This window comes from Poecilia latipinna, unplaced genomic scaffold, assembly GCF_001443285.1.
Source record: "Poecilia latipinna isolate Pla-1442-1.1 unplaced genomic scaffold, P_latipinna-1.0 Scaffold643, whole genome shotgun sequence".
Classification (NCBI taxonomy): Eukaryota; Metazoa; Chordata; class Actinopteri; order Cyprinodontiformes; family Poeciliidae; genus Poecilia; species Poecilia latipinna.
In genome coordinates this window covers 57,334-76,825 of record NW_015113259.1, presented here as the reverse complement: position 1 = coordinate 76,825, position 19,492 = coordinate 57,334, and the positions used below count along the sequence as shown (strand labels likewise).

Genomic DNA, 19,492 nt, shown 5'->3' with positions numbered 1-19,492 from the left:
GATCGATCGGCACACCTCTAACCTTAAGTAAAGAAAACGTCCTACACTAACTAATAGCAGAGGTTTATTTTTGTTTATCTGGCAAAACAAAGATCACTCAACTAGTCGCTTGATCTTTGTTCTGTGTTTCTGGCCATAAATCTGACACACAGTCAACATCCTCTCCTGGCCCTCTGGTGGTTCATTTTTGCTTTTAAAGATGACCTGATGGGCGCTGTTGTGTGCAAGTTCTGCAAAAAGGAGTTGGCTTATCAGCGAATCTGTCCAAGCCTAAAGTATCATCTGAATGCAACTCATGTTGCAGCAAGCACAGACGTCCCACATTATGTGAAGGTTCATAGTTTCCTGACACACTTGAAAGCTGAATGGCTATAATAATAACGCTTCTCACCAAACTGATGGTTAAATTACAGATTGAAAACAAATATCTCTGTTGTTGAGCTCGTATGTCTATTTATTGCATAATTTAGCAATGAAAAAGGTTTTTGAATTGAAGTGACTGGAGAGGCAACACCAGTTGAATGAACTCGATTTGGTTAACAAATCAGCAGGAAACAGGAATATTTAAATTTCTGTCAATGACAAGAGGAGACCCAAAGCGTGTAAGTGGAATAATAAGCTTATCATACCTTCACTTTTAAATGGCTGTATTAATTTTGAAATACAGTCATTTCTAAATTTAAACAGCAGAGTTTTTCCTGTGTATTTATCTAAAATATATCTTGAAGGAATTTTAACTGAGTCTGTAGACGAACTCATAAATGAAAATGATCATAATCAGACCTTGTTGTATTTGTTTAACAAATTGTTTGTAAACTTTTTTAAATTTAGAGTGAAAGACAGTTTTAACTTGTCCCAACAATCGTTCCACACACGACTCTCAAACTGAAAACTATTGTTTTTTAATATTTGACATTTTTTAAAACAAACCTTTCTCTACTTTGACTTTAGACTCTAATAATGTATAAAATATAAATTCATGAAATTTCACAGGAAAAAAATTGCTATGCTGAGCTTTATGTAAATTTTTTTTAACTTTATTTTTTATTACTCATTGAAACCATTAAATAAAACCAACTAATACAAACACATTCACATAATAAAAAATGCAGGTCACAACAAAATCACAGGAAGGGCGAGAGAAAATAATCGTCTTATTTTTAGATTTATTTTAAACTTTGATTAAATTTGGTTTCACAAAAGCTGCCCTGTTTATAAAATAATCGATTCTGTTTCTTCCAATTCTTATACTAAACTTTATATAAAACTTTATTGGTTTATTTGTTGGACAGAAACCTGCAGACGCACCAGCAGCAGCAGCATCGGTGGCGGCGGCGGCGGCGGCACCACAGAGTGGATCAGCTTCGCCTCAGAACTCCAGCCCGCAGTCCCAGCCGGCGGCGGTCAGCCCTACAGACGCCGCTCAACCCAGACCCAGCGCAGAGGCCTCAGGCTTACCGCAGGGCTGGGAGGTGCGCTGCGCTCCAAACGGAAGACCTTTCTTTATCAATCACAACACAAAGATGACCACCTGGGTGAGAGCAGGAGCGGCGTCTGATCTCCGTCACCGACTGACGTTATTTATCTGTGACTGAAACACAACCTGCTTGTTCTCCTCAGGAAGATCCCAGGCTCAGGATTCCTCCGCAGATAAGGAGGACCGGCTCCCTCGACCCCAAAGACCTCGGCCCGCTGCCAGTAAGCTCTTTGGTTGCAGACAACATGGCTGGGACAAATGCTTGTGTATATATGTATTTAGGTCGCTGGATGCTTGGTGGACATGAAGTTCTGTAACATGTTTCTGATGTTTTCTTTGTTTGCAGCCTGGATGGGAGGAGCGGATCCACAGCGATGGCAGGATATTCTTCATAAATCACAGTTCGTACGCTTTCATAGACTCAAAATTAACATTGTCTTACTGTCTGTGGATGACATTTATAAAATGTTTCATCTGATAGACACCAGAGCCACACAGTGGGAGGATCCCAGACTGCAGAACTCGGCTATAACCGGTCCAGTGAGTATAGAAAGAAACATTTTGCCATAAAAGCACTGAAAAAACACGATTTTTGGATTCATTTCTATTGTAGTACACGTAAAATGAGACAAAACTACCTTACATGTAACTCTTCAGACTCTTTACAAATCAACTAGGACTTTTTCATCAAATTTAAAGAATTATTTACTGAAAACAAGCTCATGTTTCCTGCTGAAAGTCTTATTTATTCCATTTATTAAAATATTTGCTCTAGAAACAGGACAAAAATACTTAGGACTTTGTGTTTTTGCGGTGAGTAAAAAGCTGTAGTGTCTCTTAATGCCGTCGTTTCATCGCAGGCCGTGCCTTACTCTCGAGATTACAAGCAGAAGTACGAGTTTTTCAGAAAGAAGCTGATCAAACCGGTGAGTCTCATCAGACAGCAGCAGCGATTACAGATCTGATGCGGCAGGTAACAGCTGAACGCCGTTTGTTCCCAACAAAGGCCGACATCCCGAACCGCTTTGAGCTGAAGCTGAAACGAAACTCGGTGCTGGAGGATTCCTACAGACGCATCCTGGCGGTGAAGCGGCCGGAGCTGCTGAAGGCTCGACTCTGGGTGGAGTTCGAGGGAGAAAAGGGCCTGGACTACGGCGGCTTGGCCAGAGAGTGGTTCTTCCTCATGTCCAAGGAGATGTTCAACCCGTACTACGGACTGTTCGAGTATTCTGCCACGTATGTTTAAACTTTTATTATCTCGTTTGATTTTGCCTTTGGTTAGTCACTTAAAGTAGAAATCAGCTTCTCTTTGTTTACCTGAGCTGTTTGTCTTATAGGAAGGCCACATCAGAACAGAAGTTGTTGCTGTTTTCTGTCCCATTGCTCATCACCATCTTTTAAAAAGCCTGACCTGCTGATTCTGATTTCGTCCGATAGCAATTAGTTTTTTGTCTGAAACGTTGCTGAATATGGCAAGAAAGTTGATGAGTCGGCAACAGTGGGGCGACTATTTTTACTGTAAATGTGCAGACGTGACCTGGAGAGTCGGTCTGCCAGGCCTGTCTCTCTCTGACATGAGAGGACGGCGATTGATTTTTAGACTTTTGCTGAAGCAGAAAAGATCAGTGGATGATATCAGCTTCACATGCAAACATCAGCCGATCACCAATCTCCCAAAATTAAGGAAATCAGCACCGATAAATCAGTGCACCCATAAAAAAACATTAACTATGTGTTGAAAAGCTTCCGTCCTCCAAAGTGTTGAAGATAATCTTAAACAGATATATTTAAAATGTGTTTTCAAGTGAACCGGCTATTATAAATGTTTGTATTGTCTGATTAAAGGTCTAAATTATATGCTTTACTAATGTGATATATGCCAATGTTTCTGCTTTAATAGAAACTGATTCAAATCCATTTTAAAACATATGAATCTCAGCTGCTTTTTGCTTTCAGTGCCGTGTTAAAATGTAAAAAAAAAACACCAAAAAGAAGGAATATGAAGAGCAGAACTGAATCTAGACGTCATGTCTTTATGAAATAATAAATATTTACAATAAACTCTCCTGAAGGACGGTGCAGCTGCATCGTCCTGTCAATGCCAGTTTATCAGCTAATAGCTCTTATTTTTGCTTGAATGTTATTGTATGTCAACTTCTGTTTTTGGTAAATATCACATTCCAGAAGTAAAATAAAGAAGTAAGAGAATAAACTGTATTTGTGACAAACGGCTAGTCAGAAAAGATTCTATTAAAATATTTTCTTTGCTTCGTTACAGTGCAAAAACACAAAATCTCACAAGATTATTTCACTTATGACGAGACAGGAACTGTGACTTTTAATCAATATTAAGGAATCATTCACGTACAATGAGCTCAAATATGTTGCAGAAACTGTACTAAAATATTTAGACCAAAAATACCTGGTAAGGTTTTGTGTCTCTGCAGTGATCTTGCTTCCTCTGCACAGGTCATGTAGAAACCTCACAAATAGAAAAAGATTTACATTCCAACATAAAATTTAAGAAAGAAACAAATGGAAAACTGATAATCAGCGTCACTTTAAAGCACAGAAAAGGGCCTCTGTGTTGGCCTGATTATCGTTCACTCAGGTAAAAATGCACTTTAATTTTAGTTCTTTGCATGTTTTGCTTAATAGAGAAGCAAGCAACCCTTTCTGCTGCTGACTTGTTAGTTTTCAGGTCAGAGGGCTTTAACTAGGCCAAGCTTGAGTCGCCGTGAGAGAGAGCGTTGCTGTTATTTTGTTGCCGATTGAGAAAACGTCTTGTCTGTCCTGCCATCTGATTTCATCTGAGCCAGCTGGTTAGAGTCGGTTCTTTATCATCCAACACCCCAGAACGTCGTCTGTAACCAAACCCAGCGAATCACATTACCTCAGATAAGCATCAGTCAGAGCTTTGGTGTTGCTTCTGACACTAGAAACACGCACACAAGCTGAAAAACTGAATTTGTTTTCGTTAATCTTCTGTTCCTTTCAGAGACAACTACACGCTGCAGATCAACCCCAACTCCGGTTTGTGCAATGAAGACCACCTGACCTACTTCAAGTTCATTGGTCGTGTGGCTGGCATGGCGGTGTTTCACGGAAAACTCCTTGATGGTAAGCGCTTCCTGACTGAACAGGAAGTGGTGCTTCAACGTTGATAAAAACTCCTCCTGCTGCGATGATGGATGTTTTCTGAGCCTCGTCTCTCGGTTTACCTCTCTAGCGTTCTTCATCCGGCCGTTCTACAAGATGATGCTGCAGAAGCCGATCACGCTGCAGGACATGGAGTCTGTCGTGAGTTCCACCGCGTTTGGAGACGATGAACTGAAAATTACCTGGAACATTTTGACCGTTTTCAATCTGCGTCTGTTTCAATTTAGGACAGCGAGTACTTTAACTCCTTAAAGTGGATTTTGGAGAACGACCCGGAGGATTTGGACCTGAGGTTCACCATTGATGAGGAGCTGTTTGGAGAGGCATGTTCAGCATCTCCAACACTTTCCTCCAGACATTTAATTTAAATAACTTGTAATAAATAATAAATATCGTCCTGCAGACTCACCAGCATGACCTGAAACCGGGAGGCTCTGAGATTGTTGTCACCAATGAAAACAAGAAGCAATACATCGAGTAAGAACCACTCAGATACGTTTATTACTGCTCTGAAAGCTTAAATGACGGGTTTATCATACGTTTTGTGTGTGGCAGCCTGGTGATGCAGTGGAGATTTGTGAACAGGATACAGAAACAGATGATGGCTTTCAAAGAGGTAAGTAAATGTTTCTGAGGTGGTGAAGCAGTAAAAATGGAGGAAAAGAAAAAGTAAATGTTTATGTGTTTCAGGGTTTCTTTGAGCTGATACCAAAGGATCTGATCAGGATTTTTGATGAGAACGAGCTTGAGGTGAGTTTTTATGTAGTTGATCTGGTGTTAAAATGTTTAATAAACCTGTGGGAAAACCTAGATTATAATCCGCTCTCCGTGTTTTTACTCTTTTCCCAGCTGCTCATGTGCGGCCTGGGAGACGTGGACGTGAACGACTGGAGGCAGAACACCAAGTACAAGAACGGTTACTGTGGCGACCACATGGTCATCCAGTGGTTCTGGAAGGCAAGAGCATCTTCCTCACCTCGGTTCAGAGTCCGTCATTTGGCTGGGATGTGATTGTTTATTGATTATTGTTTATTGATTTGTGCAGACGGTGCTGCTGATGGATGCAGAAAAGAGAATCCGACTCCTGCAGTTTGTGACGGGAACGTCCAGAGTCCCGATGAACGGGTTCGCAGAACTTTACGGTGAGACAGAAAAAAGGCACAGTCTGTAGATTTTTAACCACATAATTAGAAATGCATTAAAAGATGAAAATAAATAATTCAATTCCTTTCTTAATTAAGAAAATAAACATTTTATTTCGACAACATATCATTTGTTTGGTCAACACTTGATGTTTTTGTAGCATCTGCAGCCAAAGAAATATTTATAAGTTTTAAAAATTGGATTAAGTCAGTAATAATTAGACAGCTAAAGGTTTTCTGCAGAATTTGAAAGAGGTGAAGCTAAAACTTCTGGTTTGAACATATTTACGGAGAAAGAAGGATTTTTTATTAAATTAAATTCAAAATGTAAATGTTTTTGTTTAATTTTGTGTGGTGTTCTTTCAGCAAATAGTTTTTTTTACTCCAGTTTTCAATAATCGATTACTAAATTGTTTGATGATTATTTCAATAATCGATTAATCACTTCAGCCCTTAACAAAAAAACTGTAATTTCTTCTGTTTCACTTAAAAATAGGCTTTAATTTCCAGTGTTTATTACTTTGTTTTTTATTGTGTTTTTCTGAACTGACGTCAGTAAAACGTCTCCTGTTGTTTCTGTCGTTACTTTCAGGCTCTAACGGACCGCAGCTGTTTACCATCGAGCTCTGGGGAACCAGTGATAAACTTCCCAGAGCCCACACATGGTGAGCGCTTCATCCATTAAAAACAACATCATCAAATTAAACTGGATTAAAATCTACTGTAAACATAAAGATTTGCTCATAAATCAGTCAGTGGCTGTCAGTGAGTCATTTAATGCCAGAAACAGTCAAAGCATCTCAGCTTATGAAAGTGAAATAGGTTTTTAAATGCACTTCAATCACACTTTTTCCTTCCACTCAACTTTCCTTTCTGTCTGATCAGTCGGCTTCTTTATCAGACTTCGACTGAACACTGAATTTCAAAATGTGTAGCGTCCAAACAGCTATGAAAAGATTTTGTATCACAGTAGCTGGAATGAAATGAATATGGAGCTAAAACAATGTCAAAACATCAACTAGTTTAAAAATACAAACAAAGCTATGATACTCACACTGGACAGGGAAGATGGAAATTAACACAAATATGAGTTTCTCCCTTCCTTTTTCTGTGTTAATAGTTGTTTATTTTGTTATCTTACTGTCATTAGTATCATTTTTTTCTCTGTTTTTTAATTTTAAATTTTATTTATTGTTACATAACACAGATTAAGAAGAATTTGGTTAGGATTTAGTAATTATTCTGATGCTGTATGTCCAATTGTTATTTACGATTATTATTGTTATTATTATTATTATTATTATTATTATTATTACTGTTAGTATCTGTAGATTTTCTTGTCTTGTTGGTTTGTAACCATTTTGTAATATAATTTATTTGGTGTCTCTTTAACACAGTATGCTGAACAGGCACACAAATATTATAACATGGTTTTAATTTAATATTTTTGATGATTATTGAGTCAATAAGTTGTATATTTCATTAAATTGAGTTAAGGGGTAGGATTAGTTTCAAAGTGTAGTTTCTTCGTTATGTATGCAGACGTTTCCTCTTTCCTGCTGATTGCTTGTTTTTGAAACAATAAATAAAATCAGGCATTTTTCATTCTAATTCATCCCTATTAGAGATTCTCCCCACATGCAGATTTGATCCTGATCATTTTCCTCCTCTTCCCCTAAAGCTTCAACCGTCTGGACCTCCCTCCTTACGAGTCGTTCGAGAAGCTCAGGGAGAAGCTCAACATCGCCATCGAGAACGCCCAGGGCTTCGACGGCGTCGACTAACGGCCGCCGTGATTGGACGAGGGGAGCGGATGCTGCTGCAGTCAGACCAGGACCGCGACCTGCCAGCTGAGGGTCAGATGAAGGAAAACCTCAGAGCCGTCGCTCGGTCCACTGACGGAGCTCACAGGAGGAAAAAAGAGACAGATACTTTATTTATCTGCACCTTTCAACGTTTACAAATCAGATTCCTTATGGGGAGCCGCTCAGAGGTGTATGTATTTACTGTCACTTGTTCTGGTTAAATGCTGTGATGTGTTAAACATAGGTTGATTTTTTTTTTTTTGTGAGCCGATATGCATAAATACTGTGAAGTAATGAATTCATGCCTCCCTGAACGTATCTGAGGCACTGGTGTGGAAAAGTCCAGCTGCATCCGGCTGCACAAAGCAGCTGGATTCAGACCATCTCATTCAACAAAAGTAACATTTACTACCATTTAGTTTGCTTTAGTTCAATCGACAGGAAAATAATGTTTATTTTATAAACTTTTCACAACTGAACAGAAACATATCAGTCGCTACCAGCAGTAAAGATGGTAGTGACTGACGACTAACCAGATAAAGATGACCTGTTAACCAGATAAAGATGGCGACTAACCAGATAAAGATGACCTGTTAACCAGATAAAGATGACCTGTTAACCAGATAAAGATGGTGACTAACCAGAGTCGCCATCTGAGCTCAAACTTCTTCTTAAAATAAAAAACTAAATTTGTCACTATTTTAAAATACCTAACCGTTTTGATTTAGTTTGAAAATCGTTGTGAACAGCTTTTTTTCCCCATCAGTTTATTTCCTGTATTTTACATTTTTCATTCCAGTATTTCAGATATTTGGATGCATGGACCTCAAAGCCACTTACAGCGGACAGCGTTACATACACGTTTGAGCGACGAGTTAATCTAAATGTGTTGGTGAATATTAGATTGTTGAGGTAGTGATGAACCTGGACCAGTGAGAAGCTTCAGTAATTATTGTTTCTGTGTCATCCATAGAGGAGCAGAAGTGGCTGCAGCACACAGTGTTGGATACTATGCACTCATGTATATATTGATGTAAAATACCCAAGTACCTCTTAAATTTTTAGTTTTTCTCATGTTGCGTTAACGTACCTGCAGACACACCTGTGCCTTTTACATCTACCTTCAGCATCTTTCTCCACTCTGATTGCACCGGAAGAATTGATGTAAATTCACTTTTTATCCCTGGGTTTTAGCTTAAACCTTTGCCAGGTGGCCTTAACATGTTAAATAGTTTTTTGTTTTTTTTTTATTTTTTTTGTCCTGTGACATCACCGTTTTTATCTCATCAGGGGGCGTCTGATTGCAGCTCCGTTTTTGAGAGCGCATCGTCAACGTTTTTTTGTGTACAGATTGTTCTTCTCAAACTGAGAACTAATTTGTGATACCTTTGTATGAAATGGCTGTACTTGAGCAGCAGTTTTAACATTTTCTGACCGGTGAAATGCGTTTACACTAGCTGCCATGTTTACAGATCGGCGAGGGTGGACGATAACGCGGCCCGCTTCCTGTCTGACGTTTTTCTTACTCCTGCTTTTATAAAGTGAAGCACTTTGTTGACGAGTCTTACTTCTGAACCTTTGCCAAACTGCAGACTGTCTGAATCACTCATGACCTTTTGCTTCATGTGTTTAAATGTTTACATGTGAACTTTGCTTAAAACGAGCACTTTCTCTCCTTTCACATTCATTTTAAAGAGAAATATCAAGGCCTTCATTTGTGACACGTTATGTAGACTTTAAAGGTGTTATCATATCTCTTTGTATGCTAGAGGCGACATTACAGCAGAAAAAAGGGCAGAATTATTTTTTTCATTAATTTTAACTACCTATAGCATATCTATAGACTGAATATAAATGTTTGCAAAATAAACACATAAAACCCCGAATGCAACGACTTTATGTCAAGTTATTTGCTTATTTCTTATGACGTGGGGCAAAAAGGTTTTATACGCTTGCCATGGGTATAAATATGTTTATATTTTGATGTTTTTGTCGTGCTTGAATGATTATTTTAAAAAAAACTGTAAGGAATTTAAAAAACTACAGCTGGTTGCACAAACATGCTCATAATTATGCTTCCAGGCTGAAATATTTACATAAAATGCTGTAAAAAAGTACTTACCTCATTACAGATCGTTTCTGTTTTTACTGGTTTTTTATCACACAGTTCTTGTTTTTTAAATTCAGTAAAGTTGTTGTGTGGTAAAGTCATCATGGAAAAAGTACAAAGGAAATCAGAAACACAAAAAATCTGCCTGGCAACAGGAAGTGTCACACAGTGAGACGGTCGTCAAAATAAAAATAATTACTGTTGTTTTGTGTATTGGTGCGGCATTAATAATTTTCCAGACACACATAGTGTAAATATTTGTCTCCATGTATTATCATGTAAACTTGATGTAAATGTAAAGTTTCTGTCTAGCATTAATACTTCCTTCCTTCATGGTTCTCTTATTTATAAACCTGATCAGAAAATAATTTCCTTTAACATCTATTTTAACGTTTTTTAAATGGATGCAATTGCAGCGATATTTGTTGCTTATTCTCTAATTTTTTTTTAAATAAGCTTATCTAATCTCCTTTGAGTGTCATTACTCCTTAGTACAAGGTAATGCTTTTGTTTTGTTGAGGATGTCGTAGTTTGATGCTGAATTGATCCAGCAGGGGGCGTTAAAGCTCACATTGGGCGTCACATATTTGCAGAGTCACGGTTCGGTGGGGTTCGGTGGGATCCGCTGGTCAATGCAAAAACACAAAGTATCACCAAGTACTTTTGGTCTAGTTTCTAGTGTAAACATCTTAGCTCACTTGAAATAAGATAAACTAACTTTTTAGAAGATGTAGGCGCTTGTTTTGAGTAAATAAATCCTTAACATTGATGAAAAAGTTCCACTGGCAGATTTTTTTTTCACTTAAAACCTGTGAAAATTTGTCATGTTATAAGTGAAATAATCTGCAAGAGGAGCTAATACTTTTTAAAATCGATATAACAAGCTCTAATATCTTGCTGAAAAGTTTTACCTTATTTCAAGATATTAACACTGGAAACTGGACCAAAGACAAAAATAAGTTAGAAAAAAATCTCAAGTTTTGTAACATTTTGCAAAAAATAAATAATTCTGGTAATTCTGAGTGACATAAAACGAGAAATGTTTGGTATAATCTAACTTCAGACAGTGAGAAATAATCATGTTTCTTTTTTTAGTGTATATTCTCACTGTATTTGATGAGATTTCAGGACTTCAAACCAGTTAAATCATTGATCAGTAAGTGATTCTCTGCAGCCCTGCGGTATGAAATGGACGTCCTCCTTCTCTGAAAGCTGGTGATCCTCGGCTGCAGAGCTGCAGCCCTATTGTCTCTTTCTGCCTCCTGCATTGAGGCAGTAAAGCCCCTTCCCTCCATGGGGGTCAGCGGAAAGGTCACGCACAATTCAGGCCAGCCTTTCGGACTCTTCTGGAGGTCAGCGGGGATGGGCGCAGGCGGGGGGACACCACACTGACCCAACGGCAGATGGTACTGGGAAGGCTGGTTCCTTTGGACCAACACGCTCACAGAGAAAGCATAAGCTGATAATGAGTGAAAGGAATTGATCGGGCTGCAGCAGAGCCTGACCCGAGCCTAGAGCTTCACTCTACTCACCGACTGCGGCCTACTGGTCCAAACCCAGAACCCGACTGACTGAACGGAGACAGGAAGTGGCCAGGAGCTGCTCGCTTTCCCACCTTAAGCAAGAGAACCGAACCGATCCGTTCCTAACTCCTGGAAGAGTCGAGTTAAAAAGACGTCACACTGTAAAACCTCTCAGCCACTTTTACTACCACCTACTGTCGTCCAGTCAAATAAATGCAGCGAGTTTTAAACTTACACCAACGAGCTGTGTTAACTTTTTATTAATTTAGTCAAACCTCCAGCAGTTGAATAAACTAGTTTGTAGATTAAGACTTAAAAAACTGAAAGAAGAAATTAGACAGGAGTGGGAACCATTTCCCAGAATGCTTAGCGGCTTGTTTGGTTTCCTGTCTTGAAGTGTTACATTGGTCTGACTCTTGTGTGTTATTAAGTTTGCAAACCTGGAGGGTAACTTCCTGTTCCTGCTAAATGTTTTTCAGGACAATTCGTTGTGATGTTTAATAAATTTCATCACATTAATAAATTTCATGCAGTTTGAAACAAGAATTTAAACTATTCTAAAGTAAGTGGTCATTTTAACTTTATATTGTGAGTAAAACAATAGAGAAATGTGGCTCTTTAACCAGGTGAGAGCAGGTTTTTCCTGCATAATTACTTGGTTTAAATTGCAGCATTAAGTTAAAGCTCAATTCAAGATTAATGAGCCTAAAAAACAAGGTTTAGTCAGTTTGTCTCTTGTTGTTAAATCGACTTCAGGAACTTTAACTTCTGAGATAAAACCAAAATAATTTTCTTCTTGACTTAAATTGCATTTCAAGGCAGCAGGTGGACTTTCATTTTCAAGTTAAACCACCTTAAAATGTTTTACAGTGTACCAAGTATTTATGGTCTAACTTCTAGAGCAAAGATAGATAGATAGATAGATAGATAGATAGATAGATAGATAGATAGATAGATAGATAGATAGATAGATAGATAGATAGATAGATAGATAGACAGACAGACAGATAGATTTTAGTTTTATTATTGTTATTCTGTGATGTCTGAGTTTATGTATGTCTTTCTTTCAGCTAAGTTATTTCTTTAGTCCTTCTAGTTATTCCTTAATTCAGCCTCCCTGTCGTGTTTCTAATGTTTATTTCTTGGTTATTTCAGTTGTTCTTGCATGTCTGAGTCCAGTTCACCTTTCTCTAGTGGCTCCAGTTAAGTTATTTCTTCTAGTTTTCCCCCAAAGTGTTTCTAGTTTTCTAGTTTTGTTACTTTAGGTTTAGTCTTTTTGTCTCAATCTATGTCCATCTTTTTGTAGTGATTGTAATTAGGTTATTTTTTTGTTTAGATCTTCTAGTTATTCTAGCTCTAGGTTCTTATTGCTGTTAGATCAGCCTTGCTTCAGTTTAGGTTTGTTTATGTTTTTCCCTCTTGTCTTTTTCTCCTCTAGTTTACCAGGTTTTCTTTAGTCTTAGTGTTTGTATTAGAAATATATATTTTTAGTTCCCTGGTGTTTTTCACCCAGTATATTTTCTTAGCTCCCCTGTTGCCACCTTCTCCTGCCCCTCAGGCAGCTGCTGTGCCAATCTCTCTCACCTGCATCACTTTTCTCATTAAACCAGCTCCTTGGTTTAAACTTTCAGCATTTAACCTCCTCATTCTTACTCACAACTCGCCGGTTCTTGTCTTGTGTTTTGTTGTCCAGTGTTCCAGTTACTTTCCTGGACTTTTTATTTTCTAAGATTATTCATTAAATCCACCAACTCAACTTCTGCCTCTGCATCTCTTCAGTTGGGTCCAAATTCAACCACCATTCATGACAGATACATTTTTCTATCCCATCTGGTCTTTGCTGCTGAATGACACATGGAGGAAGTGTGTGTGTGTGTGTGTGTGCGTGCGCGTGTGTGTGTGGTACCCTCGTGGGGGTGTGTTTCCGTCCTCCATCAGTGACGGACGGCGGATCGATGCAGCAGCTGTCCGGCTCCCATCGATGCTTCCTGGTAATTGCGGGTCACACTTTGAGGGGACAAACTCATTTTCATCAACATTTCTCTTTCTCAGGGTCTGCAGAGACCATTTGGTGAGCAGCCTGACTCTGATCCTGATGGATCTGCTCTCATCGACGTGACGTATTGATGAGGGGAAGGATCCTGATGGGGAAAGCCATGGTTTCACTGGTTTCACTGGTTTCACTGGTTCATCACAGTTTAACAGTTTTAACACACTACATACAAACTCTGAGGGAATCTTATTTATAAATTAGACATAACTTGTTGGAAATTACTGCTTTTACACAAACATAGTATTAATATAGAGCATGCACATAAAGCTCACTAAGGAGGAACGATTGTTCTCTTTTATAGTTTTAAATTAATTTAATAAACTTTTTGCCATGAGGGACAAAACTGCCAGGACGAAAATAAAACAAAAAAGATTAAAATGAATTTGTTTTGCCTCTGTTATTGTATCTTCTCAGTAAACTGAACTAAATGTGCATGATTTTATTGAAAAGGGACTTTTACACAAGAAGGATCTGTAAATAATTGTGGATCTGAATGATACTAAGGTTCCTTAATAACTTTATTAAAAGACGGTCACACTGTTTCCTTGTTTTTTGGGGGTTGTTTTTCAGCAACAATATATTAATCAGTGTCTGTTTCTGAATGCAGAAGCCTTGTTAATAAATCAGAAATTACTTTTGTTGCTCTTGCAGGCCAGATTCGAGTCATTCAGAGGGCCACAAATGGCCCCCGGACCACACTTTGAACACCCCTGGTTTAATTATCTGTGATTCCTTTAATTTAAATAAACATTATCACATTAAAATGGCCTGTATGAATCAAATCTTGGTTTTATCTGTATGCGTGTGAACCGGAGTGTGTGCGTCCTGCCTGCAGGGGGCGCTGGACCACACGCTGACTCGGTGGGGGTGATTAATTGCCTCCGTCCATCCCAGAGGAGGGAAACTACCCCTGTGCATCTCTGTCCTCGTCAGTGTTAGTGCGGCTCATGCGGAGGAAACAGCCATGAGAGAGTAGCTGGCATGCTGGACAATTACCGTAAATGGCTCCTCTGAAAGGGAAACGGCGCCAGCGGCTGCTGCTTCTTGCCTTTTTTCTTCCAATCTCAGGTGAGAAAAGCTCCGGTTGGTTTGGTTTAAAGCAGCTAAAGCGGCGCAGGAGGGACGAGATGAGGCCGCAGCTTTAATATGTTTGAACTGATTCACTCTGTGAGGATTAACTTTTCATTCTGTCGAGGAAACTGAAGTTATTTACCGGTTTAAACACGAGTTTAGCTCAATCTGCTGTCGTTATTTATCATTTTCTCGCTGCTTTAATGAGAAACTATTCAGACTTTCTCACTAACCAGTAACCATGACTGCGAATAAAATAGTTACAACTAATTTCAAAGCGTTTCTACGCTGAAAAAGGAGAATCCAGCTGGTCTGAAGTAATTCATTCAGGTTAGTGAACTTACTTTATTTACGCCTGTTTACCTTCACAACTTAATAAGCCAACCTGGACAAACTTTATTTGTTACCAAGTTTTTAAAAGTTGGAGCTGCATTCTCCTTTTTTCCAGTGTGCATATAGATGAAATGGAGATTATATAGAGAAATTTAAGTTTGATATCCACAGTTTTTAGGGTGTACTTACTTTAACATATGTTGGAATCTGTGGTGTGCTTTTGTACACTCGATGTTAGATTTAAATATGTTTAAAGACTTTAATAGAGAGTTTTGTTTCGTTTTGTCCTTTTTAACAAAACTAAATAAAAGTAACAGGAACAGTCAAAGGGTCACTTCTGCTAGTGATGCTGTTTTATCTATTATAATAAATTTGTCATCCTGGGGCGATAAAAATAATAAATAATGATACTTATTGTACCAAAGCAGTAAGGTTTATATTGTTACCTTTAGCTACTTCTCCACAGTTTGTCCCTTGACATTAGAAAAATACTTGATTGTGATGCTATTGTTGAAAATTGTGGTAAGATATTGACTACATGCATAAAATGAGGCACCATTCAACATAAAATCGATCCTGAATATAATTAAAGTTGAAGTCTGTCCATATTTATTATTACTGATTCTGCAGATATTTCATGCCATCATTCCTCATATTGTACAAACCAACATTGTAATAACAGTATATATTGTGTTTTACACCTTTGCACTTAATTCAGGCTGTTTAACTAAAGTGCTTGAAGAAGTTGGTTTTTCTTATCATTTATAAATCCTATTAGACTGTTTTTTTATGATTGTGAAGGAAAAACTTTAATCCAAAAGAACTAATCTAGACTTTAAAGTTGATTTTATGTTGACAGTGCTAGTTTTTCCTAGCTTTTTATTTATTTTTCATGTTGAAAATAATATAAAATGATTTTTTAAAATTAACTTTTTAAACAAAACTCTTTTGGTTTTGATACCAACACTTTTAAAATGGCAAAATATGTAATTTGGTCATATTTGAGTGCTTATTAACGACATTTAACAACCATACCCAGCTTAATATTCTGCTACCCCTCCATTGAAAACATGTTTTACCGTTTTCAGGACTAAAAAGCCATTTCCTTTCCCTTCCCCTGCCCTACTGGGACGTCTTAGAAACAGAGTTAGGAATGAAAGCTTAACTCTAAAACCACAAAAAGCTGGTAAACCAGAAGTCATTTGACAACACAAAGTGTTTCTGGTGAATCGATGTTTTCATGAGGAGTAGATGGATCATTTGTTTCAGACTTTAAAGTAAATGGAGCAGAAATGCTGTTTGGTGCAGCCGGACAGTAAACCTCCATTTGGCCTCCCGCCAACCTTTAAATGTGAAATTAAACAGGGGCAACTATTGGCTTCCACTTTCACTGGTCATACCGATTTAAAGTTTACTGAGCCAAACCTCTTTAACACTCGTAATTACCGCCACTCTATAAGTGTTGATATTGTTAATAAGCCTCTTTCCTCTCTCTGTTTCTTTTCCACAGGTGTTTTTAGCTTTAGCGAGTTATTTTTCATCAAAGAGCCCCGTGATGCCACCGTCATGCGGAAGGAGGCGGTCATTCTGGACTGCCAGGCGCGCGGGGAGGCGTCGATCGACGTCAGGTGGCTCAGGAACGGAGTGAAAGTCGTGGAAAATGAACGGGTCTACCTGCTTTCCAACGGCTCCCTTTTTATTTCTGAGGTGGAAAGCAGAAGAGGAGACAAATCAGATGAAGGCTGCTATCAGTGCCTTGCTCAAAACAAGTACGGAACAATCCTGAGCCAGAAAGCCCATCTCACAATCGCAAGTGAGTACAGGAAGCGCTTCGGTTAGGAGACATTTCAGTGCTACTGGTGGACATTGTTGACTTTTAATGCAATATTTTGTTGCACTTTTGTATGACTGAGACAAACACTGCTCTTGAAATTAAGACCTTCAAGACGCTGCTTACTTACTGGGTGATTTATATCATTACATTTATATCACTTTAATGCTATTTATTGATCTGCTGTGGAAGAAACTGTGGAAAAAATAGTAAAAGTAACATTTTACGTAATACTGTTGGTTTTTCTAATACCATAAATCAAAATTCTTGTCACAGTCGGGACCAAAATTGCAACATTTGTTACATTTTCATCTGGTTGTGCTTCACTTTCATATTGTTCTTTGAAAAACCTGTTCCCCTCCTTGCCTGTGGGGGCACTGCACCAAAACCCACTGAAGGAAATGGCACAAAAGCATCTGAAGAAGACACTGAATTCAGTTTCCTTCTTCACAAAATGTAAACAAAAAAATGGAGCAACACCAGATTTCAGCAAAAATAGGATTTCTCTTTTGTAATTGGTAAAAAAAAAAAAAATCATGACCCATTTCTCCCACTAGGGTTCGACTCACACATTTGTTCTGGTTGAATTTACCCAGAATGCCCTGCGCTGTCATCCGCTTCCTGCTTGCATTGAAATATGCATGCAGATCGCACCAGAGTTCACTTTAATCGAACCGAGGCCGAGGTTTTTAGGCGAACCATTTGGATTAAACCGACCCAAACATGGCTGGTGTGAATTCTCCCTTCGGTTGCTTTGGTGACTGATACGTTTGACGAAACCACATGTAACACGTAGACGTTAAATGTAAGTCATTTTTGTCGTACTTCAGAGGTTTTAATGTTAAGCACACTTCAACAGCAAATCGTACCGTTATTTATGTATTTGGTGCCTTCAGGACTGGGAGCAGAACAAAGTGTTCAAAGTGGAGGAACTGTTGGCTGGATTGGGGAAAAGCCCATTGGTGTGTTAATGAAGGGGAGGGAGATCTGGAAGGTTAGGAGCTGTCCAGGAAACCGGCCCTGCGCCGCTAAAGAGCAGATGACCCCCATTCCCGGGCCGGGCTTTCATGTTGTTGCACCCTGATCACTTGAGGAATTGTTTCTGCAGGAATGCTCTCCCCCCAGCGCAGCGCAGCGCCTGTCGTGTTTTCAGGGGGAGGAAGGTCAGAGATGTGTCCGCTGGGACCTTCTGCCATCTCTACCTCCCTCACCAAACTTTGACCAAACCATTTCCACCAGAGTTAAAACGCTCACATGTCGCATTAAGCCAGATGAGCTCCATCATTTTCATTCTGATTAATCCAATCGATGGGCTTAATCAAGACGATTTGATTGCTGGAATAATCGTCAACTACTTTAGCAGCTGATTAACTCAAAAAACTATATATTCAGAACAGTAATTATTCCAAAAATGATACACATTTTGCATTTATGGTAAAACATGTTTATGATAAATATGTTTGACCTGAAACTCTTCAAGTGCAGATTGAGTGAAAAAAAAAATCCTATTTTATTGCATTTTAGGCAGTAAAATTTTTATTTTCGTGTTAACAGAGGGAATCAAACTGTTGGTTCATTTGCATCTTTTAACATATTTCAAATATTGTGTCAATATTAATCATCAGACTAATCGATAGAGTAATTGATAACCAATATAATCATTAGCTGTAGAACTAAATTGAATGGTGATTTTGTTCACAGAGACGTTTTTTTTGTGGCTTTACTTGTAGGTGGATTTTTTCTTTCCATTTAATTTTAGATATTTAAAATATCTTCCAGTTGCAGTGTGAAGTATTCTTTACATAATTAAAGTTTATTGGTTTTTAAAAGGTGGATTATTATGCCATTGTCAATATGTTACTTGAAAATGTTCTCAAAAGAACGATATTATCGTTTATCGCGATTATTGCTGGGATAATTGATCAATTTGTCATTTATCATCCCATTTCAGGCTGCTTGTTGTTAATGAAATACTTGTTTTGATAAATCTATTGAAGTTAGAAAATGATAAATCTGTTAAAGTGAACATTTCATTTAGATGTGTTCAGATGGGTGAGTTTAGCATTAATTTCTATTACATGGTTGTGAATGTCTGCCGTTCTGAAACTGCTCAACAGTTCAGATATTTTTATCAATCGATCAATACTTCGCTGTAGCTTGAAGTAAAGTGGTAGTAAAAGCTGCCATCAAGCTTTTCCAGTTTGTTTTTGGATGGGCACTTAGACCTGCTAGAAGGTCTATCTGGAAGCTCATAAACTTTTCACATACCTGAGAAATGCTCAGTTGAAGGCCAGAGGAGCAGTGGGGGGTGAGCCTCCACACACACACACACACACACACACACACACACACACACACACACACACACCACTGTGAGCTGCTGTTTCCCGGCATTCTGGGGGCTTTACCCTGAGTGTCTAAATGACCAGACTTTATTGCAGGCCTTCCCAGGTCAGGAGGAATTGGAGGCTTTGCACACAATTGTTTTCTGCCTCACCACTCCCTCCCATGGAGGACTGAAAGGCTTTTCTCTCCGGCCGGTTTTGTCCCCGCCGCCTTCCATATTCACAAAAGAAACAGGACTCTTTGAGGGCAGTCGTCCATAAATAGGTGGACAGATAAGCGGTAAGAAGTGTAATTACACTCATCGTAAAAGTTAATCATTAGTAAGTTTGTGTTTTGATTAAAACGTCAGGGTGGTTTACTGTCGTTCCAACGGGCTTAAAATAAATTATGTTTAGCAACTTTTGCGCCTGGAGGTCTTGTCGTATGTCAGCGGCTCAGGTTGAAAGTGGAAGTCGGGACATGTGGCCGACTCTCCTGACATGCTTTATGTGTTTGGTGCAGGAGTTATGCTCTGTGGGAGCGTTTTAACCCTTTACACACATGTCGAAGCCGCTGGCTGTCAGTAGAGGAACACGGCGCTGATGGAGGGTAACCTTAAACACTGGGTCGTAAACCACAAAGGTGGGTCGGGATTTGGCCTTG

At 38.7% G+C, this 19,492-nt stretch overlaps 2 protein-coding genes across 4 annotated transcripts in view; both read left to right on the top strand.

Annotated features, from left to right (window-relative positions):
• Window positions 1-9,469, top strand: part of nedd4a (NEDD4 E3 ubiquitin protein ligase a) — a 41,307-nt gene extending 31,838 nt beyond the window's left edge. For 2 of the 3 annotated variants that reach the window (XM_015043646.1, XM_015043647.1), the window contains 16 exons: window positions 1,293-1,535; window positions 1,621-1,698; window positions 1,824-1,878; window positions 1,959-2,017; window positions 2,338-2,403; window positions 2,484-2,713; window positions 4,476-4,597; window positions 4,707-4,777; window positions 4,864-4,959; window positions 5,040-5,113; window positions 5,192-5,252; window positions 5,327-5,386; window positions 5,486-5,593; window positions 5,682-5,778; window positions 6,371-6,443; window positions 7,460-7,562. In XM_015043646.1, coding sequence (XP_014899132.1) covers window positions 1,293-1,535; window positions 1,621-1,698; window positions 1,824-1,878; window positions 1,959-2,017; window positions 2,338-2,403; window positions 2,484-2,713; window positions 4,476-4,597; window positions 4,707-4,777; window positions 4,864-4,959; window positions 5,040-5,113; window positions 5,192-5,252; window positions 5,327-5,386; window positions 5,486-5,593; window positions 5,682-5,778; window positions 6,371-6,443; window positions 7,460-7,562 — 1,596 coding nt within the window. Of the gene's footprint in view, window positions 1-1,292; window positions 1,536-1,620; window positions 1,699-1,823; window positions 1,879-1,958; window positions 2,018-2,337; window positions 2,404-2,483; window positions 2,714-4,475; window positions 4,598-4,706; window positions 4,778-4,863; window positions 4,960-5,039; window positions 5,114-5,191; window positions 5,253-5,326; window positions 5,387-5,485; window positions 5,594-5,681; window positions 5,779-6,370; window positions 6,444-7,459 lie in introns of all 3 variants that reach the window. The other variant, XM_015043645.1, reaches the window with a different exon arrangement.
• Window positions 9,470-14,129: 4,660 nt separating this feature from the next.
• The window catches only part of prtga (protogenin homolog a (Gallus gallus)), a 34,702-nt gene continuing 29,339 nt past the window's right edge, over window positions 14,130-19,492 (top strand). The window contains exons 1-2 of the mRNA XM_015043644.1: window positions 14,130-14,337; window positions 16,184-16,486. Coding sequence (XP_014899130.1) covers window positions 14,271-14,337; window positions 16,184-16,486 — 370 coding nt within the window. The 5' untranslated portion in view covers window positions 14,130-14,270. The remainder of the gene's footprint in view (window positions 14,338-16,183; window positions 16,487-19,492) is intronic.